Source organism: Selaginella moellendorffii, unplaced genomic scaffold, assembly GCF_000143415.4.
Source record: "Selaginella moellendorffii unplaced genomic scaffold, v1.0 SELMOscaffold_3, whole genome shotgun sequence".
Lineage (NCBI taxonomy): Eukaryota > Viridiplantae > Streptophyta > Lycopodiopsida > Selaginellales > Selaginellaceae > Selaginella > Selaginella moellendorffii.
In genome coordinates, this window is record NW_003314264.1 from 1,423,257 (window position 1) to 1,446,078 (window position 22,822).

The following is a 22,822-nucleotide window of genomic DNA, read 5'->3' on the forward strand; positions in this document are numbered from 1 at the left end:
AAGAAGTAGTAGAAGAAGAAAGGGATGGTTCTTCTTTCCTGGAGAAACCTCCAGCTCGAGCTACCAAGATCGATAGAGATATCTTCCGTGGGCTCAACGTCGACAAAACAAGCCCAAAAAATGTAATTTGTTCCCATAGATTCCAATATTGAAATAAATTTTGTCTCCAAGTTCTTAGCAATTTAGAGACGAGATGGGAGGAAGAGAGAGATTTTAGGATGATGCGAAGCCTGGGAGGTACGGCGGCGGTACTAGATCATCATCCCGGCGATGGGCTGGAGAATGCGAGGATGGATTTTGGGAAGCACAAGGGCGAGCTCATGGTGGAGCTGCCCGATAGCTACTTGGCTTGGATCTCCCGGCGGCGCAAAGGGCGACTGGCGTTGTGGGCGCCGCTGGCGGACAGGGTCTTGCACGAGCGCCACTCTTCGACTTGTTCTTCTTCTCGGCCGCCCGGAGGTAAGGTTCTGGGTTGCGAGGAGGGCGACGAAGTGGATCCGATCGATGGGTTTAGCCTTGGAGCAGCGGTGGCGCTCTTTGGATGGTGTCCGGAGATCTCCGCTAGCGATGAGACATCTCCAGGGAAAGACGATGCAGGAAGAACTTTAGAAAGCGATGGAGGAGATATTTTGGATTCGAATGAAAGAAGAGAAGGGACCGATGGAAACCAAGAGAAAAAGAAAAGCTCTCTCCACCATGAGTTTAACAAGATTTTTCGGAAGCCTTGGAAGAATGTGGACCAAGGAAGCACTCTCTCCAGGCTTGGCAAGCTTGTGGTGGAGCTCCAAAGATCCGGGAACTCCACTGCTCGAAGAAAGCCCAGGCAAAAGCTCTACCGGGATCATGATCACGGGAATTCACGAGCGAAGAGGATGGTCTTTTCTCCGAGCTCCAAGCATCATGGAGACCAAGAACACCATGACAACGCCAAAGCCCTCGATAGATTGGCAGGATTGGTGGCGAGGTTTGATAGCCGGGGGCACAAATCCAGCGGTTGCTACGCCGATTTCATCCGCTGGTGTGGAGACACCGGAGCCGTGATGGATGGCAAGTTCGTCCACGGCCACCTCGCGAGCTCCCACCGCAAGAACGAGAAGTTCTTGCTAAACTTGCTGGTGGAGATGTATGGCAAGTGGAGAGACACGCTCCAAGCCCGGGCAGTGTTTGACGCGATCAAGCGTAAAAACGTTTTCTCGTGGAACACGATGCTGCAAGTCTACGTCCAGAACGATCGTCCCCGCGACGCGATCGAGCTCTTCCGAGCGATGGATTTGGAAGGCGTGGTGGCGCCAAACAAGCTCACATTCTTTGCTCTAATCGAGGCTTTCTCGGCCATGAGTGATGATCTCGACGATCGCGATCGAGATCGAGAGATCCAGGGCGATAGAGCTCGAGCCATCCGGGCTCTGGGAGATCGGATCGAGAGCAGTGGGTTTGGATCCGACCCATTCCTCGCGACTGGCCTCGTCAATCTCTACGGCAAGAGTGGGTTGGTGGACGAGGCGGTGGGGGCGCTGGATCGAATGCGCAGGGGCGACCGCGACGTGATCGCCTGGACCACCGCGATCGCGGCGCTGGCAAGGAACCGCGAGTTCCCGGCCGCGATCCACCTCTTCCGGGAGATGGCGCTCGAGGGCGCGCGCGCAAACAATCTCACGCTCCTGGCGGCGCTGGATGCTTGCGCAGGGCAGCGGGATCCCCGGAGTGGCGCTGTGATCCACGCCGCGGCCGTGGAGCTGGGATTCCAATCCAATGCCATCGTCGGCACCTCCATCGCCCACATGTACGCGAAGTGTGGCGATCTCGATCGCGCTAGCGCCGCCTTCGCGGGGATCACCGTCAAGGATTCCGTGGCGTGGAACACGATCATCGCCGCCCACGTCGAGAATCGCCGGCCCCGCGAAGCCCTCGACCTCTTCGAATCGATGCTCGAGAAGCATTCTTCTTCTTTCTCTTCGAGTTCTTTGAGTTCTTCGCTAGCGCGGCCCAACGCCGTGACTTTCATGGCGGCGCTGGATGCATGCTCGCTCGCGGAGGCGCCGCTGGGCCATGGGCGATCGATCCACGCGAGGATCCGCGGGGCGGGCCTGGAATCCAACGTGCTCGTCGCGAATTCGCTTGTGGATATGTACGTGAAATGCGGGAGCCTGGGCGAGGCGAGGGGAGTGTTTGACGCGATCGAAGCTCCCACTGTGGCGTCCTTCACTGCGATCATCTCCGGCTATGCTTATCAGGGCGACGCGGAGGAGGCGCTGGCGCTCTTCCGCCGGATGCAGCACGAAGGGATCGTCCCCAATCACGTCACCTTTGTCGTCGTGCTCTTCGTCTGTAGCCACCGGGGACTGATCGAGGAGGGATGGCGGCAGTACGGTTCCATGGCCACCGACTATGGGATCGCCCCCACGAAGGAACACTGGGATTGCGTGCTAGATCTCTTTGCTCTTTTGAAAAACAGGGGAGGGAAAAACCCTTAATTTAAGAACCCTAAAAAGGTGACAATCTAGTTTCTAGATGTGGTTCTTGCATCGTCAAAATCAGGGCTTCCATTCGGGAGGCATGGAATGGAGCTCTTCTTATATGTTCTTCTTCGTAGCCATCGGTTTTATCTCTTCTTTTGTGGTAAAAAGGGAGATGTGTGCAGATCTTTGGAGCAATTCAACAAGGTGTTGGATGCTTTCACCCGAAGAACTTCCTTGTGAGTGAATCAATTTTGAAAGATCCAAATGTACACCAGAAAACTGAAGTTGTGAAACACAGATTGGCAAAGGGGACTTTCACTGTTTTATCTTGACAGGTTATTCCAGTGGACTCTTCTCCTTGAGCAGAACTTTGCAAAAGATTTGAAGAAGGTGCTGCTCAGTTTCGAGAGGATACAAAGCTGGAAAACAACGACTCTGAGGAGGTTTGTATATACTTGCATTGGATCTCTCTCAGGCTTTATGGTGCTACTTTTGTGAGGCTGATTTAGAGGAGGCTCGTCATTTTCTTAGCAGATGGTTGGATTTTCTAAAGGAAGAAGCATTCTTCTATGCTTCCTTATATGCTGGGCTTTACTACGAAGCTTTGGTACATACTGTTTGTAATGTTTTTCGAAACCTTTCGCTGCTTTTTTTGCTGAAATCAGGGAGAATTGGAACCAGCAAAGTCCGCTACTGTGTCTGCGTGTGAAAGCAGCTACACGGATCAACGTAAGAATCATAACGAAAAGTAATCGTTCATACAGGGCCCGAGATTATATGGTGTCTGTGTGAAACACGCAAATGGTGCTAGTTCGGCCTTGCGGTTGCAGCTGCGCGATGCGGAGTTACTTTCTTCGAAGCTGAAATGCCTCTTGAAAGGGATCAGGTTCTCTCCCATAGACGAGGGTGTGCGAAGTGGAACTGTAAGAAGCACGAAGAGCTCCACTTTTGCGACCCAAGAAGCGTTCCGGAAGCAAAGTCGTTTGCAAAAAACCTAGGAGAGTGATTCATGTGTATAGCCGATGACAGTCTACATGATTGCATTCTCTTAAACAAGATTAATAAAGAAAAAGATCTCAAGCGTTCACACCAACTCGTTCAAGAGCTTACGAAGGCTCTCGATCTTGGCAGGCGAGGTTTCTAGCATTTGCTCATACTCGACACGCTCCAGCCTTGGGTTTGGCTTCTGGCGTTTGTTTGTGTTCTTATGTTCTTCATCGCTGCTGATCACCTCTTCATCGCCGGACAGGTAGCTAATTCGAGCATGGATCACCTCTCTCAACGCATCCCTAGAAACATCGTCCCATTCCTTGGCTCTCTCGATCAAACTACTGTCGATCCAAATTGTTCTTCGAAGTCTCGCAGGCGGGTCGTCCATAAGTGCTAGAGAACCTCTTCTTATGAGCTTAACTAGAGATTTCACCATTTTCTCATCGCCCAGCCATATCGCAGCTTCAAGCAGCTCCTTACTCTCGCATCCACACTTCTCGAACGCGCATGACAATAGCTCCAAGAAGAGCTGCGTCACCTTTTCATCTTCCTTCAAGCCAAACAGCCCTGCCGCTTTCTTCATGCTCACCACCGTTTCTTCTAGATTATCGCTCTTCTTCACAGCTTCATGAAACTTCTCGTCCTGAGCCAAGAGCAGCACAAATGCCTCCTCGCTACTAATTTTCATGTCTACGCAGCCAAAGATCTCCTCGAGGCTAATATCCTTGATAAAGCTCTTCCTTGCGAAGGCCATTGCAGCATCATGACACCCTTCAGACTCGAGTTTCACCGCAAAGTCCGCAACCTCTCCCAAAAACTCTCTCCTTCCTTTTTGCTGGAGCTTAGCCAGCTTTTCCTTCTTTTCCTTCTCTCTGTCACTTTTTTTTAAACTGTAATACCCATATCCATAGTCAAGCTCTTCTGCTCGTTTTTCCCACGAAGCCTCGTAGATTTCCAGCTTCTTCTCCCAAAATTCTTCGATGCGAGAGAAGCTGCTCTCTCCCCACTTCTTCACTACCTGGACCAAACAGCTACAAGAAAAATAAGAAACCGCCGGTGCGATGCTCACAATCTTCCATGTCTCATCATCACGTCCACACTCGACGAAAAAGCCCAGCAAGCATGTCAAGAACGCGTGGTCCTTGCAAACTTGATCATCGGCCAGCAGCTTCTGAGCGAAGATCACAGCCGCGTCCTGCAAGCCACTCTGTCTTAGATGCTCCGCAAACCTTAGAACCTCCGGCCACTTATTTTTCTCTTCCAAGAGCCCCTCAATCACCCTGCTATAGCATTCGTCCCATCCATACTTGTGAACCGCTGCAACCATAGCCTGTGATGTTTCCATGAGCTTAATCCCCCAGTTCTTCATCACCAAGAATGCTGCGTCACGAAAGTCGTGCCTGACGCAAAACTCTAGCAGAGTTTCAAAAGACTTCTTGTATTCACTTGGGCCTCTGCTTTCCAAGGCAGATATGTATCTCTCTAAATCGCCGCTCGTCCGGCCAGGCTCGCGTTCGTGCTGCTCCTCGAGCAAGGTGACTACACATCTGACTGGCTGTCTGTTGCATAGCACGTCCACTATGTGCTCCTTCGGCCACACTAACAGAGCCGCGGTGTGATAAAACGAGTTTTTGTCACCGCCAGCATTCCCATTGTATGGTTCGTATTCCTTAGCATCTGGTGAACCGCCGAAAGGATCTTTGTCGGAATCCTGGCACCTCACGACCTCTGTGTCTAAATCCAAGCAACAGTCCCGGAAGTGCTCCAGTTTTCGACCATCTATCGCTGTCCAGTTCTTGACGCTGTAGTTCGTCTTGAAGCTGTCAAACACTTCGTTACGAGTCTTCTGCTTTACAATCGTGCAAAGATGGACGTCGAGAAAGCTTGTGCAGCTCAGCACAAGCGCCGCCACAACCCTGTCGTGTCCCCTGAGCCCCGCAAAGCTGAAGCTGTTGTTTGAGTACTTGTGACCAAGCGGAATCGCGAGCATCAGTGATGGCGTTCTCCTGGCCCATTCCTTCAGCTGGCTTTGAACGCTTCTCACTGTTGACAAGTAGTGTGGAACTTTTCCTGCATCCACGTCTAGAAACTTTGCATTGCTGCGCACCAGGCTAAACACAAGGCAGAGCCTCGTCCCGCTCGTCACCTCGGCCAGCCTGTGATCGCAATCGCTGAAGAAAACCGTCTGGAAGTAGCCCGTCCTCGAAGCAGCACCAGAGAAATCAAAAGCTACACCCTTCTTCCCGTGACGAATTTCCAGCGCACCGCCCTCGTGCCCGGACTGCGTAGGGAGCTGCAAGATCATCGTCCCAAACATGCCGTCTTCCTTCTCGGTATCCTTGTGAAACTTGAAGTGGCCACCCCGTTCGTACAGCAGCAGCTTATAAAGTCTCACGTCCAAGCCAAGCGCGGCGGCGTCGATCCCCAGCTCCTCCATCGCGGGAACGGCCAAGTTGAGCACCACCGCCGAGAAAAAGTCTGGCATCTGGGGGCAGCTCACCTTGGACGCTTCGACTTGCCATGCGCGGCGGATGGTGGTGTCGAACAGCGTTTGGTCGCCCTTGCCGTAGGGTGCTTGCTGCGACACAGCCTTGAGCTTGAGGAAGCCATCGCTGGAGAGAGGGAGGGCGAGATCCCCAGCTCCCTCCACTCGCAAGGAGGTGGGCATGGGGAATTTGGTTCCATCGACCTCGCCTCCACTAGCAAACTTTGGGCGAGAAGACCACAGTACTTTGAGAAGCGCCTCGTAGTCCATGAAATAAACCCTAAAACAGATTACTAGTAATTGCCCATGATTAGAGGTTCATAAATAAGTAATAAACTTTGGTTTTTCGAGCACTGGACTTTGCTGAAGTCCACAAGTGCTGCGTGTGCCGAGTTGCATTCTTCCATCCTGAATGCAAAGGGGCAGACAATTGTATCCAGGTCCGGCTAGGAATTAAGCTCCATAGCCTGAGAGATTGCAGCTATGAAACCGGAAACCATTACACTGCAATGAGAGCCACACTTGGATGAGAAATGCACCTCTCCCATCAGCATCCGCGCGTTGCCATAACCTAGCCTAGACTGTGGAGCCAGCCAAGTCAGGGGTGCATTGGCCTTTCAAACAGAACTATGCTAGTTTACAAAGAGAAAAGAGGATGGGAAGAAGCTTTCACAGAAACCATAAGTCTTCATCCCAAACTTTCATCCTAGATCTTGAGATAAAAGAGAAACTCAGCACTCCTTTGCCAAAGTAGCTCACTGTCCATGCAAGACGAGAGGACGAGCTAATAGCCCGTTGCTCCGCCGCAAAATGCAAGGTCCAGCCATGGAATACACGAAAAATGCAAACTCATAGAACTCAATCCATGCCATTTGATTTTACGTTGGTGTCATCCCAAAAATGCGGGTGCAGGAGAGGTAAAAGAAATGGAGTAGGAAGTATGGTTACTCGGGTTGCTTAGTAAATGGGTCGCTGACCCTTGATCACTTGCCCCCCCGGTGACCAGTCAGTATGGTCAACCCCACCATGATAGCGCTTGGTACCCAAAGGAGGCCCAAATATCTTTTTGTAAAAGTTTGAAGTGATCTTCCACACCTTACTGCTCTTCCTCCAGTAACGGCAACTTTATTTTCCACAAACCTTCACAATGAGCTGCTTGCCATCGTTGAGCTGCACGCCCCCCAACTAGCACCAGCAGTCAATTTTGCACGAGGATCATCCTGGAGCCATTTTGGTCTGAGGTTATTTTTCGTTCTTGATCCATACTATTTTGATGTCTGTAAGAAACAGCGCCTTAAACCCGAAAAGCATATATGCTCTCATTTGCATCTTCTTCACTGTTACTTCGTTCCATGTTGTATCTTAATATCTGCATCTTCATTGTTTGTGCCATAAAATTAACATCAAGCGGTAGAAACAAAAACTTTCGTTTACTGTTTTCAGGCACATTTCTGTCAAATGGCACCTCTTCTCGGTACTTACTGAGAGTCCCTGTGCCTCTGGTCGTTCGTCTCTGAGAGGTATTCTCCAAGGAAGCTGGAATGTAGGCTGTGACAAGAGCCAAAGTTTGAAAACTATGTTTTGTTCGCTCGTTTTGGCCTGCAAGGAGAATGGGAAACAATTATCGAAGAAACCATACCGTATCAAACGAAGCCATTGTTGTAAACTAGAGGAAGAAGCTTGTGGCGAACAACTTGTTCTTCTTTTACGTCCTCGAACCAGCCTCCAAAGCTTACCAAGTCTTCATCCTGGACTTCCCTCCTGCATGAGCGTGATCTTCACCGCAAACAAAAACCAAAGACCTTGCGTGTTTTGTGCTCAGCAAGCGCGCTCCATCGCCAAAGTAGCTCACTGTCCATGCAAGACGAGAGGACGAGCTACTAGCCGGTTGCTCGGGCGCAAAGTGCAAGGCTCAGCCATGGTGGACAGTCCTGGATTCACAACAATACAAACTCATGGAAGTCGAGAGGAAAGAACTACTTACGCGTCTCCAGCTGCGAGTTCTCTGTAAGTTTCGATCGAGTATCCCTTCGCTCCAAGTTGTCCATCCCTCGGTTCGATTACCAATACGGCAGAGCAAAGTCCGTGTGAGAAACGCACAGAAAGTGGAGCGTGGAGTCTGTTTGTGACGTGAAATCCAAAACGCGAGGAAGGATTTTGTTGAGATCAGAGTGCCAGTTGGTGACATTGAATCCTGGGAGCTTGATGAAGAGACAATCCTGGTACAAGCGAACCTACGAATTCAGAGACGAAGTTCTTATCTTAGAAGAAGGAAAACGAAAAGCTTATCGATCGACTCTGTTTGATCCCAGGAGCTCCGCTACGGCCTGGCAGACTCGAAGGTGGAAGACGAATTCGTCCAGAGAAGAAGCTCTTCGGTGGAAATGGAAGAAACCAAGTTCCTCATAACAAGAGAGAAAAGCTGATTATCCAAAGATATGGACGCTCTGGGCTACGCAAATCGATGCCCGGGCACAGCACCGAGACGCGGTGTTTGTAAGCCGCAAGCATTTCTTTACATTTGGGCATGGATCCTGCCTGAGAACCTTGATCTCACCGCTGGAGAACAATCCCGGGGAAGAACAGCTCCAAACCATAGAACAGAGGAGCGGAATTGGCGAGTTTGGATGGATGATCCATTCCTCCTCTCTTCCTTCTTGCGCAACGAGCAGCAAGTAGAAGATTTCCCTCGCAGGATAGCCAATGTCGATCGACTGATATCTGTAAAAGAAAAAAAAAGACACGACGAGTACACGTGGACGCCTATGATTCCTCGCTACGCTCTCAGTGGCAACACGGGCAAGGCTATGGCTGTGTTCCAGAGCGTCGGCGCAAGAATAGAACGCTATAATCTCGGCATTTACCCAGGCTGGGGATTTCTCCATGGCGAAAGATCCCTTTGACGCAATGCCTGCTCCCAATATTGTGTCGTGGAAACTATGCTGAAAACATACGTGGATGCATGTAACCTTAACGGGCCGAAGCGACTGTTTGCGATTATGCCAGAGCAAAGCTCAATCACCTGGAGCGTAGCATTTGCATGGTTTGGGCATGTACAAGATGGCGAGAGTTTTTTTCAGATCATGCGAGAAACCACACTCGACGATCCCAGTTGCGCCGATCACTCCAAGATCGACAAAGCTCGAGCAGTGTTTGATGCTTTGGCGTGCCTGGACATGGTCTCCTGGAACACTTGCTACGCACCCGACGTCCACCACTGCAAAGATTTCTTTGAGAAAATGCCCGGCCCCAACCTGGTGTCTTACAACACTCTCTTGTCCTCACTGGTCAGCTGCAGATTATCCGGGGAAGCAGTGAAAATCTTCGTCGAAATGCCAGAGATAAACACCGTGACGTCCACTGTGATGATGCAAGCTTATGCGCGGGAAGGCCAGCTTGCCAGTGCCAGGGACATCTACGAGACAATGCCGGATCGCAGCTCAGTGGCTCTCATCACAGCCCAATCCTTGAGAACAGCCTTTGAGCGATTTGAAAAGAAGCAGGAGGCCTGGAGCTCGATCATCGCGGCCTATGTCCAGAACGGACGCGTGAGCGAGGCACTGGATCTCTTTAGAGAGATGCATCTTTCTGGCTTTCAAGCCAGACGAGACCATCTTCACAACAATCCTAGCAGCGGCGGCGAGCCAGCTCGAGCAGTGTTGCCGAGATTTTTGTCCATGATCGCAGACTTTGGGATCTCTCCCAGGGCGAGTCAGCTGGAGCAATCCAAGCAATCCGGGCTTGTGGATGATTCTTCTGGGTAGAAAATCCATCGAATTGAAAAGGTTGTCGAAATGTCGGCTGGAAAATCCAATGGTACTTGCAAACTCGGGATAATGCCAGGTTGAGAACCGACAATCCTAGTCATCCCGGGGATGCGGGTGTTGTGCCATGTAAGCTGAAAACCTATCCCACCAGCCAAGGCGCAGTAGAGGAACAGCGGTATAAAAGAAATGGAGTTGCAAGAAGGGTCAATCCGGGAGAGCCTGAAAGGGCGCTTGCATCCCTCGGGTTGCTTAGTAAATGGGGTCGCTGACCCTTGACCACTTGGCCCCCCTTGTTTGTCGGTGACCCAGTAGTGCTAAGTCGGTATGGTCAACCCCACTGTGACCTACTGGATAGCGCTTGGTACCCAGGGCCCGAGAAAGGATAGAGGATTGTGCTCCAAACGTTACACTTCTTTGCAAGTCGGGCAGGTGTTAGCGATTGTGACGAAGGGTCTCCAAGCTAGAGAGGTTTGATGAGGGATGTCTTCTACAAGAACAATAGCATGGATGGGGCTAACAGGGAATAGCATGGATGATACAATAAATAATCCATGAAGCTTATGGTAAAAATAAAGGTAAATAGTATAAATTAAGATTAGAATTAATATCTTTTCACAATCCTTTATGCTAACATCTATCATTTTATTGGCAAACATCTTTTTTGTTTTTTTTTTCTTTCTTGTACCAATTCACCATAGCCAATTCTCATTTTTGCTGTAATTATTTCCATGGCTTTAATTGCTTGTTAAATTGTGCCAACCTCCTCTACCAAAAGCAATTGGAAGTTCTTGTTGTCCCCCAATGCTCTACTTGTTATGCAATCATTCAAACCTACAACCAAAAATGGTGAGTGCCAAAAGGGAAACTAATTTGGCATCACCAAATTCAAAGAACTTTGTTAGACTTGGTGATCATTGATTCCATGTCTGGCTCTACACACTGGAAAACCCTATTGTCATTTTCCTTTGCTTCATCAGCATTAGATGGGTTCAACATTGTGTTCCAGTGTGTAGATGCGGGTACATTATATCTCCTTCTTCATGGCTCTCTTATTCCACATATGCCACATTCTTTATAAATGTTGGCAAAGTAGTTCCATTACTAGTAGATGCTTTTGAAAGAATAGTAAAGGAATATTAAGCTTCTAATTACAATTAAAATCTCTTTTTCTTAGCCAACATGTTCCAGTGAATTGCACATTAGTGTTATTGCTATTATTGCCAATCAAAGCCAAAGAAGTTGATGCTATATAGTAACATGGCTTGAGGGAGCTCTCACCAAACTTCAGTACCTTAAAAAGGACAACTGAGTTCCTTAAAGAGGACAACCAAGCCATTCGACTCTTGACAAATAAGAACATTCTCTAGTGGGATTGCTAAATAAAGCTTTTTGGATTCTCTCCCAATAGTATATTAAGTTATCTGTAGAAAAAAGGCATTGGTCTAATGATCTTGATGCAAGTTCATTTAGTTGCTGGGCAATGAGAAAATGAAATGTCTAGTTAAGCTCATGGTTCTCTAGCAGTTATGGGCTACCACCAATATAATCCTGAGATACTATGAAGACAATGCAAGTTGGATTGACAGTAGTTTGATCCAGAGAGAGAGAGGTGATTAATGCTAATTAGCTACTTGTCTGGCGATGAAGAGGTGATTAGCAGCGATGAAGAAGACACAAACTCCAGAAGCCAAACCCAAGACTGGAGCAAGATCGAGAACCTTCATAAGCTCTTGAATGAGTTGGTGTGAACGCTTGATTACTAATCTTGATTAAGTATGACTTTAAGAGAATGCAATCACGTGAGTGACCTTGCCGTCTTCTTTTCTTTTTCTCGTTTCTCTCCTCTTATCAGGAACGCTAGAAGTTGCTCTTAGGTCGCAAAAGAGGGAGTCTTATCCAGTCGACTCGTCAACTTTGCACACGTGCTAGTTCGGCCTCGTGGTTGTGAACATACGTTCTTAATGCATCTGAGTCGATGTCTGTTACCTCCACAGATGAGGGTGTAACTAGCACCATTTGCGTGTTTTGCAATGTACTTTAGCTACGGACACCATATAATCTTGGGACCTGTTAGAACGACTCTGGTGAGTGTTTCTTTTTTGTTTTTTGGTTATATTTCTTACGTTGATCCGTAGCTACTTCCACACGCAGACATAATAGCAGACTTTGCTGGTTCAAATTCTCCCTAATCTCAACAAAAAACGCAGCAAAAGGTTTCGAAAAACGTCACAAACAATTCGTACCGAAGCTTCGTAGTAAAGCCCAGCATACAAGGAAGCATAGAAGGATGCTTGACCTCTATCTTCCTTTAGAAAACTAGCCAGCATCTGCTAAGAAAATAGATAGAACTTTGTGTTGATATTGTAGAGAGATACCTGTTGAGGATCGCCACCTTGTTTGTAAAGCTTGTAAATTTGGTTCATATAAGCCCTGCTATCTTTACCTGTCTGGAAAAAATGAAAACTAATAGTTGAGAAATTGATAAGAAATAAAAACCATACGTCTGGGATTCTTTGACGAGCCTCCTCTAAACTATAAGATCGGGCCTCACAAAGGAAGCACCATAAAGCCTGAGAGAGAGGAGAGAAATCCGATGTACGTTTATAGAAAGAAAAATTACCTCCTCGGAGTCGTTGTTCCCCAGTTTTGTATCCTCTCGAAACTGAGCAGCACCTTCTTCAAATCTTTTGCAAAGTTTTGCTCAAGCTCTCAAAAGGGAGAAGAATCCACTACTAACCTGTCGAGATAGAACAGTGAAAGTCCCCTCTGCCACAGATCTGTGTTCACAACTTCAGTTTTTCTGGTGTGTGTTTGGATCTTTAAAAATTGATTCACTCACAAGGGAGTTCTTCCGGGAAAGCATCCAACACCTTGTTGAATTGCTCCAAAGATCCAGACACATCTCCCTTTCCACCACAGAAGAAAGAAACCAAGGAAGCTCAGAGGATAAAACGAGTAAAGATGGCTACGAAGAACATATACCTGCGAGAAGAGCTCCATTCCATGCCTCTTCCAATCCAGAGCCGACATTCTCCCGAATGGAAGCCTCGACGATGCAAGAACCACGGCTATGGCAGCAATAGCCGCTCCAGTAACACGCCTCTCCCACGCCGGCCTTCTTCCATCTCCAAACTTCACGGCTCTAGACGCTGGAATGGGCGGAGCAAGCGACAGTCGTGGAATTCTATACCCAATGGCCACCGCCTTCCACGCCATAGCTCGGCCTCTTTGCACATCGGACTGTCACCTCTTCTTAAATTAGCGTTGCTCTTCGATCGGAGCTTTTGAAAAACAAGAGATCTAGCAGCTGGTCACGGAGGCGGATGCGGCACGAAGGGATCCAGCGCCTTCTTGGCGTCGCAGCGAGAGATGATCGCCGTGAAGGATGCCACCGTGCCCCGAGACGACCATGTTGGATATACGTGCTCGCTCGCGGCGGCGCCGCTAGGCTGTGCCGCTGTGGGCGATCGATCCACGCTCCAGCCGCCATGAAAGTGGGGATCGCCATCAAGGACGCCGCCCACTTCGAGAATCGCCCTCGACCTTTTTGAATCGATACTCGCTGTGTGAGCGCCAAGATCACGGTGATGAGTTGAGATCCGGCATTTTCTCGTAGATGTCCCTGGCACTCACAAGCTGGCCTTCCTGTGCATAAGCTTGCATCATCACAGTGGATGTCACAGCGTTTATCTCTGGCATTTCGACGAAGATTTTCACTGCTTCCCCGGATAATTTGCAGCTGACCAGTCAGAGAGTGTTGTAAGACACCAGGTTGTGGCCGGGCATTTTCTCAAGGAAATCTTTGCAGTGGTGGACGTCCGGTGTGTAGCAAGCGAACATGTCCAGGCACGCCAAAGCATCAAACATTGCTCAAGCTTTGTCGATCTTGGAGTGATCCGCGTCTAAAACAATCATGTTGGAAGCAGCTGGGATCATTGAGTATGATTTCTTGCATGATCTGAAACAAACTCTCGCCATCTCCGCAAATGCTTGAAGAATCACGCTCCATCACTCTGGCATAATCGCAAACAGTCGCTTTGCCTCGTTAAGGTTACAGACATCTGTGTAAGTTTTCAGCATAGTTGTCCACGACACAATATTGTGAGCAGCAAGCCACTCCCCATTAAGGTCAGCACAAAACATGTCAGGTCTTTGTTTCTCTTTCTGGTATTTCTTTTTATCCCAAAATCATGATCACATAGCAGCAAAGTTCAGGATGAATACTTAGTAAGCTTAAAAGAATGCACATCCTCTGGTTTATAACAATGTCTTCATTAATATGGTGTGGTTTTTGTGATGGTTACATTTCACACTTTGTTCTTCAGACAAAAGGAAACATAAATGAAGGGCCTCAAATGTGGCATTTGTCACACGTACATTTCAGCTTCTTTCGGACAAAGGTTGTGGAAACCACTAGCACCGAAATGAGAATGTTAATTTTTAATAGAAAAAGAAAAACCGTGGAGAATATAATACATTTTCTTGCTTGATTAGATATGGACAGAAACATGGGACTGAGAAACCATGAACACATAAAAACAGAAAATTCTTAGTACTGAACAGAGTTGTTAGTTGTTTGCTTTGACAAAAGTGTGATTTGAAAAAGCCATAATTAAATGTTTCTTTGGTGATTGATGATCACAACCTACAAATGATCCATATTGAGTGTTTTCAGCCATGGAGTCTTAAACTGGAGTCAAGAAAAATCAGTGGATTGATCTACTTTGATACATGCTGTTGACTCGCATAGATGTACTTCATCATAGTCCTCGCAAAGGCTCAAACTTGGAGGCTGTGATTTGAAAGAAAATAATAATCTTCTGGATTTGAGCTTTAGAGTAAATAAAAACTGAAGTTTACAATGAAAAAGGTTTAATATGACAAGTAATTTCTTTTGGTACTGGTTATACAAATAAAACTCTTTCTTACAAGAGAAATGTGAAATTACTGAATGCTATTTGTAAAATAGGCATTTATATGTCTATAGAAGCAGTACTAGATTCTCTAGTATATTCCACCAGGGTCAATGGTTAGATGATATGTTTTAACATGGTTTGGGTTGTATGGTTAAAATTTCTGGTAAATTTATTTAAATTAATCTTAAGTATAGATTAAAAGACTAAAGTTAGAAAAAGCTAAATTTAGATTTAGATCTATAGCCTAGAGTTTTATTTGTAAGCATTAGCAAATAGGATTCTTTGAATGACTTCTAATCCTTTATGCTAACATCTATTGTTTTATTGACAAACATCTTTTTTGTTTTTCTTTCTTGTGGTTTTTAGCCAATTCACCATAGGTCTCATGTTCTCATTTTTGCTGTAGTTATTTTCATCGCTCCAATTGCTTGTTAAATTGTGCCAACCTCCTCTACCAAAAGCAATTGGAAGTTCTTGCTGTCCCCCAATGCCTTTCAGCCTCCTTTGTGTCTTCATTAGAAGCAATTGTCTACTTGTCATGCAATCATTCAAACCTACAACCAAAATTGGTGAGTACAAAAAGGAAAACTAATTTGAAAATGTGGCACCAATAAATTCAAAGAACTTTGTTAGATTTGTGATTCCATGTCTAGCTCTACACACTAAAAAACACTATTATCATTTTCCTTTGCTTCATGAGCATTAGCATTACTAGTCATGTGTTCAACATTGTGTTCTTTTATATTTCCTTCTTTGTCGCTTTCTTATTCTACATATGCCACATTTCTTATGAATGTTGGCAAAGTAGTTCCATTAGATGTTTTTGAAAGAATAGCAAAGGAATATTAAGCTTCTGAAATGTTAGGAATTTAATTATAGCCAATATGCATAAACTTTTTTCTGGAAATGTGTTACTGTTATTGTTATTATTGCCAATCAAAGCCCAAGAAGTTACTATATAGTAGCATGGCTTGAGGGAGCTCTCACCAAACTTGAGTACCTTAAAAAGGACAATCAGGCCATTCGACTTGTGTGATCTCTTGAGAAACAACTTGCCTATGAGCATTCTCCAGTGGGATTGCTAAATAGAGGTTTCTAGATTTTCTCCCTATAACATATTGAGTTATCTCTAGAAGAAAGGCATTGCTAAATCTCCAAGAATTCTATGATCTTGATGCAAGTTCATTGTAAGCTCCTGAGTTTGGACTTCCCGGGAGGTTTAAAGGACCCTGCTGCATCACGAATCTCTTTTGGCGAGTCGGGCTGTTTGGGAATGCAGCCTTAAGTGGGTGGTAAATTCCATCCAAGGCTAAATGCTGGTGAGAGACCGATAGTGCACAAGTACCGCGAGGGAAAGATGAAAAAGACTTTGAAAAGAGAGTTAAAAAGTGCTTGAAATTGCTAGGAGGGAAGCGAATGGATGCCTTGTGCGCCCCTTGGTTGTGTGTGGAACGGCGAGAGCTGGTCTGCCAAGAAATGCAAGGGGCTGTCCAGCATGGGAGGACGCGGCGGGATAACGGCTTGTGAGCCTCTGGCTTGCCAATGCCACTGCCGCCTCTAAAAATGGCAGAGTGCTCTGGTGCCCCACCAGATGCTGGAACTTGGGCGTTCCATCCGACCTGTCTTGAAACACGGACCAAGGAGTCTAACATGTATGCGAGTCTGTGGGTGTTAAACCCATACAAGCGAAAGGAAACTAATTCATGGGATCCCCTTCTGGGGTGCACCACGGACCGATCTTGATCTTTTGAGAAGGGTTTGAGTGTTAGCATACCTGCTGGGACCCGAAAGATGGTGAACTATGCCTGAGCAGGGCGAAGCCAGAGGAAACTCTGGTGGAGGCTCGTAGCGATACTGACGTGCAAATCGTTCGTCAGACTTGGGTATAGGGGCGAAAGACTAATCAAACCATCTAGTAGCTGGTACCCTCCAAAGTTTCCCTCAGGATAGCTAGAGCTCTTGCTGAGTTTTATCGGGTAAAGCGAATGATTAGAGGCATCGGGGGTGAAACACCCTCGACCTATTCTCAAACTTTAAATAGGTAAAGCAGCCGGGGTTGCTCTGTTGAGCCCCGGCCGTGAATGCAAGCTCCAAGTGGGCCATTTTTGGTTAAGAAAATCGACTAGGCTGTTTTCAGTACATTCGTCCGAGGTGTAGGATCATTTGCCCGATAACCCGGTACCGACCACGACCAAAACGACTTCCCTAAGCAATTCCTATGTCACCTCCTATGGTTTGGGTGTTCGGGGGGTACCTGTATCATGGAAGACGAGGATTAGTAATGCAATCTCTACTAGCTCTATCTCTCATTTTGTGAAAGTACGAAGCTAAGTTTCAAAACTGAACTGAGATTTGCACGACTGATGCTCGCGAGCCAATGTACTCACGTACATGCCTGGGCCGCACATCAGAAGTGACTTCCAAAGATTAGAACTAAGGAACATGCTCAACCTGATCACTATCCGTTGACTCATGGATCTCGCCATCTGGACCAGTCGCTGTCATCCCGTCTTTTTTCTAAGCAGATGATTAGAAGCTGGAACAGTCGAGAGTACAAGCACTACCTGGGCAGAGTTAGTGAGAGCCGCTTGTGTCGTTGTGGTGTTTAGTTCCAGCGCTCTGGCCGAGAGAGATTCCTACAGGCCAAGGGTAAAAAACTGCAGAAAAACGAATCATTTGTACCCGTTTTTGCATGGCCAGGAATGCAGTAGTGAGATTCCTCGCGACCTTAGTGGTGGGTGTAAGCTCGTTTTGAGCTATCCCCAAACAAACACTTCGTTGGCACTGCTCATTCTTGCGGTGTGCAACGAAGTGGCTGTTGATCCTGGAGTGGGCGAGAATTGTGTGTGGTTGTGCTAGCGCACAGCCTTGCAATGGCCCAAGCTTGCTCTGCTTGTGGATGCGCTCCTGGAGAATGCGGCGGCGGCGGATGCAAGCGAGAAACCCTAACATTAGGGTTTTTCCCGTTGCTTCATACCTTTCGGTGTGAGAAAATCCAGCACCCACAGCCATGAAGTCGAATAGCTATAGCTTGTAATTAGGTTTGCCTATCTGTATAGCATGTTTCTTTGCGCGAGATTCTGTGAGGAATCCAAGGTTTTGTTTTTTACCATACCACGTCTACTCATGTATCCCATTAGTTTATTCATGGGGAAAACCAGAGTTTTCTGTAAGTAAGGTTTCCTTAAAAATTATTTTTAAGGAAGACCTTCCTGTGATTAAGGCGTGGGATATGTCTCACAATGAGAGAACAGCAACTTGTGTTGTTTTTTTAAAATTTACCAATCAAAACACAGTTGTAGTCAAAGGTGTGCTTACATATTTTAGTTCAACGCATAACCAAGGACTGCATGGTAAGTTTGGGGGAACTAATTCTTTTGTTTTTCACAGTCCAAAAAGGCATAAATATCAAATCTATTATGTTTCGATATGATGCTAAAGTGATGGATAGTCTTGTCTAGAAGACAGAGTTCCTGGTGCTCAGCTTGAGTTTGCTGAGTCGTCGAGCTGTGGTGGCCTATTGGCCGGTTCTCTCCAGATGTCAAAGAGAATTTCCAAGACTGCTTGCACCGGTGTCAGGGGGCTGGTGAGAATGATACGATCCAGACCACTAAGGATGAGTCGTCTCAATGCATAGCGATGGAATCCTTTTTCCACGAAGCATTCAACGAGATTATCAATCTCAAGGACGATACCACCGGTGGTATTAATCAGATAGAAAAGTGCAAAGACTTGCCCCAGGATTACTTTGGATGAGTTTGCAACGGGCCGGTTTGAATCTCGATGAATGTACAGCGAGACTTTGAATGAAAGTGATCGGTGCTTGTCATATTTTGTGGTTAAGAAAGTACCATCAACCCGTATGATCTGGATCTGAAGGCTCAAGAAGTGAGCGGACAGATTCACAAGCGAGCCATCCGTGCCTATGAAGCAGAACTGGCGATGCAGGATGAACCGAAAGCCGGGCTACGGTGCCAAAGTGCGCGCTAACCCAGATCCCACAAAGGGTGTTGATTGATTAAGACAGCAGGACGGTGGTCATGGAAGTCGAAATCCACTAAGGAGTGTGTAACAACTCACCTGCCGAATCAACTAGCCCCGAAAATGGATGGCGCTTAAGCGCGTGGCCTATGCCCGGCCATCGCGGCGATTGCGAGGCCCCGATGATTAGGAGGGCGTGGGGGTTGTGGTACAGCTCTGGGCACGAGCCTAAGTGAAATGGCCCCTAGTGCAGATCTTGGTGGTAGTAGCAAGTATTCAAATGAGAACTTTGAAGACTGAAGTGGAGAAAGGTTCCATGTGAATAGCAATTGGACATGGGTTAGTCAATCCTAAGAGATGGGGAAATCCTGTGTGAAGGGCGCAATGCGCTCCGCCCATCGAAAGGGAAGCGGGTTAATATTCCCAGGCAGTGGGCGGTAACGCCGACGAATCTAGAGACACTGGCGGGGGCCCCGGGAAGAGTTATCTTTTCTTTTTAACAGCCTGCCGACCCTAAAATCAGTTCAACCAGAGATAGGGTCTCACGGCCGGCAGAGCACCGCACGTCTTGCGGTGTCTGGTGCGCCCCTGGCGGTCCTTGAAAATCTGGAGGAGCGAGTGTTGAGCTTGCCCAGTCATACTCATAACCGCATCAGGTCTCCAAGGTGAGCAGCCTCTAGTCGATGGAACAATGTAGGTAAGGGAAGTCGGCAAAATGGATCCATAACTTCGGGAAAAGGATTGGCTCTGAGGGTTGGGCTTAGGGGTCTGCGGCTTGACCCTGTAGGCTGCTGGTGGTCTGCCCGAGCTGCTTGCGCGGCGAGGGCGGGCCCCGGCGTGCCGACCTGGTGAGGGACGCAGAACGCCCCTCCCCGTGGGGGGCATTCCCTAGGCATCGAACAACCGACTTAGAACTGGAACAGACAAGGGGAATCCGACTGTTTAATTAAAACAAAGCATTGCGATGGTCTCTGCGGATGTTGACGCAATGTGATTTCTGCCTAGTGCTCTGAATGTCAAAGTGAAGAAATTCAACCAAGCGCGGGTAAACGGCGGGAGTAACTATGACTCTCTTAAGGTAGCCAAATGCCTCGTCATCTAATTAGTGATGCGCATGAATGGATTAATGAGATTCCCACTATCCCTATCTACTATCTAGCGAAACCACATCCAAGGGAACGGGCTTGGAAGAATCAGCGGGGAAAGAAGACCCTGTTGAGCTTGACTCTAGTCCGACTTTGTTAAATAGGGTATTTTATTTTCCAGTAAAAAACCAAAAAGACTGGGCATGGTTTTGTTGGGTACAAATCCAGCTAAAGAGCCTTTACCTAGAGGAGCCTACAATGGAAGTACCTACGGAAAGGGGGGTTGCTCGCGAGCTGGTGCCCGAAGGTCTTCCTAGATGTGACACTTGGAACCATTCATCCGGCGGTGTCCACATCCATTCCCGAGTACCTGCCTCCCCTTGCTTCCACAAAAAATGCTAGATCTGTGCCTCTTTTTTTGCTTTTTCTGGACCATTTCTCCATCCTCTCTTTTCCAGCTGTAGGACACGGGCTGCTGCTGCAGTTATCATTCTAGTCCACACCCGTGATGCCACCACCCTTGGTCCTTCTTCCTTGTCATTGAAAATCCTGTTACACCAGGCTTTCCACACTTCCCACATTGTAATTCCTCGCAATAGATCTACTATCTCTGATGGAATTCCCTCTGTGTCTGTTCTCGTTGTGTTGAGCTGATCGAACCACGGTGCCTCTTCTTCTTTTGAGGACCATTTCCAAGAGTCTGTTCCATTTCTCATTCCTGTAGCAGCTTCGCCCCACACTGCTGCTTCATACGTGAGGCACACTTGTCTTTGGGAGTGTTGTTGCAGCAACCAGCACGTGCTTCTCCACACGTCTTGTGTGCTTTCACATTCCCATAGTATGTGCCTTTGTGTCTCCCTCGCTCCGCATTTATCACATGTTTGGTCCAAGAGATGTATATTCCGCTTAGATGGTAGTCGGTCTTGCATTGTCAACCACATAAAATATCTTGTTTTTGCTGCCCACTGTCCATTCCGTAGTCCTTTTAAAGTCTCTTGTTGCATCCTGTCTTGTATGTTAGCTCGTTTCATCCTTGATATCAGCAGCGAGTCACTGCGCGGGCAAATAAGCCTTCTTCCCAATCTTGTTTCGTATGCAAAGAACTCTTCTTTTTTTCACCCTTGCCAATTCCATTCCATTGGATCCCAGGTCAGCTCACTTAATTTTTGTTGCCTAAACCAGTACATCCTAGCTACTAGGCCTTCCGATATCTTCGGGTCCATTGTTGCTGTTTTCTTATCCATTTTTATAACTCGTATCGGCTCTGCTCTTGACATGTCTGGTCGTGGACTTTCCTCGGGCACCTTGTATGGTAATAGTCGACCTGCCACCCTGACTTCGAAGACAACACACTTTGCCTGGTCTTGAGTTGCCGTATATATCACCTTTTCCTCGGCTATCCACCATGCTGGTGTCGTTTCTCTGACTTCCCTAATGCTCTGTTTGCAGTTCCTTCGTGCTCCTTCAAAGGCTGTTTCGAACTTTTTCAAGCGGTGTGCTGAAATTTCCAGCCCGTAGAAAGCTTTTAGTCTATCTCTGTTCATTTCTGTTTCCCCCACTTTTATTATCGAGTTGGCTTCTGCAAATGTTCTCATCCCAACCCTGTGGAGATCCCGGCATACCTTGTCTATTTCTCTGTTCCCTGTTTCCCCCAGACTTTTCCCTTTATACTGAAACAGCTTATTAAGGAATATTGGTTGTTGGTCCACCTTGTAACTGTTTGCCGGTTTTCTTTTTTCCATCTTGCTCTTGAGTTCTTTCCATAGCCTGAATAATTTTCCAGAGAACGTATTTGGTTTTGGCATTTTTAGAGCTCCTTCATTGAACAGCCACCTTTCATCTTTTTCCCAATTTTGTCTTGTGTGTTCTAGTCTATCAGGAATGACTTTGAGCAATTGGTAGCGTAGTAGGAGTTTCCATGGTTGGTTTCCAGGCATGTTCATTCGGTGAAAGATCTTGAAAAGCAGCGCCTTGCATTGTTCCTCTATATCTATTATATTTATCCCCCCATTGTGTTTTGCTCTCGTGACTGAGCTCCATCCAACCTTTGCCCCTCCTCTTGATACTGTTGCCTGTCCCTTCCATACATATGTCCTGATGAGCTTGTTCATGTCTTTTAATGTTTTCTTGTCTAAGTTCCATGACGCTGCCAAGAACCAAATTTCCCCTAGCACAATATTGTTTGCCACTACACACCTCGCCGAGAAGGATAGCTTTCGTGATGCCCAAAATTTCAGTTGATCTCTAAGCTTTTCGACCGCTTTTTGGTTCTGTGGGAGGGGGTCGTAAGCCTTGCCTACTTGGAACCCCAAATATCTTGTGGTTTCCCCTGGCTTCAGCCACTTAAACTCCCACTCACTCCCCCAGTTTGGCAGGTCAGAGCTTGGCAGCCATATCCCCACCGATTTTCCCCAATTTATTCTTGACTCAGTTGCCAGGTTGAAGAAGTCTAAATCCTCCTTAACCTTGCTCATGTTTTCCGGTGATCCTGATGTGATGATTCCCGTGTCATCCGCGAATGCGCTGGATTTCAACTGCCGTTCAGCTGTCCCTGCCAGATCTTGTAGCGAGTCTCTACACCCGGGCAATACCAGCCCCTCTGGCCCATCCTCCCTTGCTAAATAGTGCACTAAAGCATCGGCCACGAACAGGAATAAAAAAGGGGCTAGTAGACACCCTTGTCTTACTGACCGTTGTAGCTTGATCATGTTCCCCACTGTCCCATTTATTGTGACTTTGCTTGATGCACCTTGGTACAAGGTGGCCGTCCATCCTATGAACTCTTCTGGAATGCCAATCTTCCTCATTGTCATTTGCAGGAACTCCCAGTCCACTTTGTCATACACCTTCTCGTAATCTAGGAGTATTATTGCCATCTCTAGTCCTTGGTCCTTGACTTGTTCTTGCGTGAGCAGCACTGTCAAGATGTTGTCTACCAGTTGTCTGCCTTCCACAAATCCATTTTGGGTGTCGTGTATTGTCTCTGGCAGTATCGGCCTTAATCTCTTGGCTAGCGCCTTGGCTACTATCTTGTATAGGGTGTTCAGCATCGAGACCGGTCTCCAATTTTTGATTAGAGATGCATCTCCCCCTTTTTTCGGAATGAGTGCAATTATTCCATCTATGGCTCCTGGAGGCC

General features: G+C 47.3%; 3 protein-coding genes and 1 pseudogene across 4 annotated transcripts; 3 read left to right on the forward strand and 1 right to left on the reverse strand.

The window, feature by feature from the left end:
- Positions 1-221: 221 nt before the first annotated feature.
- On the forward strand, positions 222-2,474 carry LOC112343894 (putative pentatricopeptide repeat-containing protein At3g01580). The gene has a single exon (XM_024667986.1). The coding sequence runs from the start codon at positions 222-224 to the stop codon at positions 2,472-2,474; it is 2,253 nt and encodes a 750-aa protein (XP_024523754.1).
- Positions 2,475-8,873: 6,399 nt separating this feature from the next.
- On the forward strand, positions 8,874-9,970 carry LOC112343900 (pentatricopeptide repeat-containing protein At1g09410, mitochondrial-like). The gene is made up of 2 exons (XM_024667992.1): positions 8,874-9,694; positions 9,778-9,970. Exons 1-2 carry the CDS (start codon positions 8,874-8,876, stop codon positions 9,968-9,970), a joined length of 1,014 nt encoding a protein of 337 aa, XP_024523760.1.
- A 1,476-nt stretch (positions 9,971-11,446) lies between these two features.
- On the reverse strand, positions 11,447-12,936 carry LOC9655142. 2 transcript variants are annotated; one of them, XM_024668326.1, is made up of 9 exons: positions 12,684-12,936; positions 12,541-12,607; positions 12,439-12,478; positions 12,322-12,385; positions 12,203-12,271; positions 12,077-12,148; positions 11,945-12,028; positions 11,825-11,886; positions 11,447-11,768 (listed from the first exon to the last, which is right to left on the reverse strand). In XM_024668326.1, exons 1-9 carry the CDS (start codon positions 12,915-12,917, stop codon positions 11,708-11,710), a joined length of 753 nt encoding a protein of 250 aa, XP_024524094.1. In that variant the 5' UTR covers positions 12,918-12,936; the 3' UTR covers positions 11,447-11,707. The 2 variants fall into 2 exon arrangements, with proteins under 2 accessions (XP_024524094.1, XP_024524095.1); XM_024668327.1 differs by lacking the exon at positions 12,203-12,271.
- Positions 12,937-15,720: 2,784 nt separating this feature from the next.
- LOC112344239 lies at positions 15,721-19,787 on the forward strand (annotated as a pseudogene).
- The last annotated feature ends 3,035 nt before the right edge of the window (positions 19,788-22,822 follow it).

What these genes read in the sequence shown, in the direction of transcription:
- LOC112343894 (XM_024667986.1), top strand. Translation starts at nt 222, where the DNA reads ATGCGAAGCCTGGGAGGTACGGCGGCGGTACTAGATCATCATCCCGGC.
- LOC112343900 (XM_024667992.1), top strand. Translation starts at nt 8,874, where the DNA reads ATGCTGAAAACATACGTGGATGCATGTAACCTTAACGGGCCGAAGCGA. An exon ending in CTTGTGGATGATTCTTCTGG is followed by an intron (nt 9,695 to 9,777) that starts GTAGAAAATCCA and finishes GGATAATGCCAG; the next exon opens with GTTGAGAACCGACAATCCTA.
- LOC9655142 (XM_024668326.1), bottom strand. Translation starts at nt 12,917, where the DNA reads ATGGCGTGGAAGGCGGTGGCCATTGGGTATAGAATTCCACGACTGTCG. An exon ending in TTTCCCGGAAGAACTCCCTT is followed by an intron (nt 12,479 to 12,540) that starts GTGAGTGAATCA and finishes TTGTGAACACAG; the next exon opens with ATCTGTGGCAGAGGGGACTT. An exon ending in AAGGTGGCGATCCTCAACAG is followed by an intron (nt 12,029 to 12,076) that starts GTATCTCTCTAC and finishes TTTTCTTAGCAG; the next exon opens with ATGCTGGCTAGTTTTCTAAA.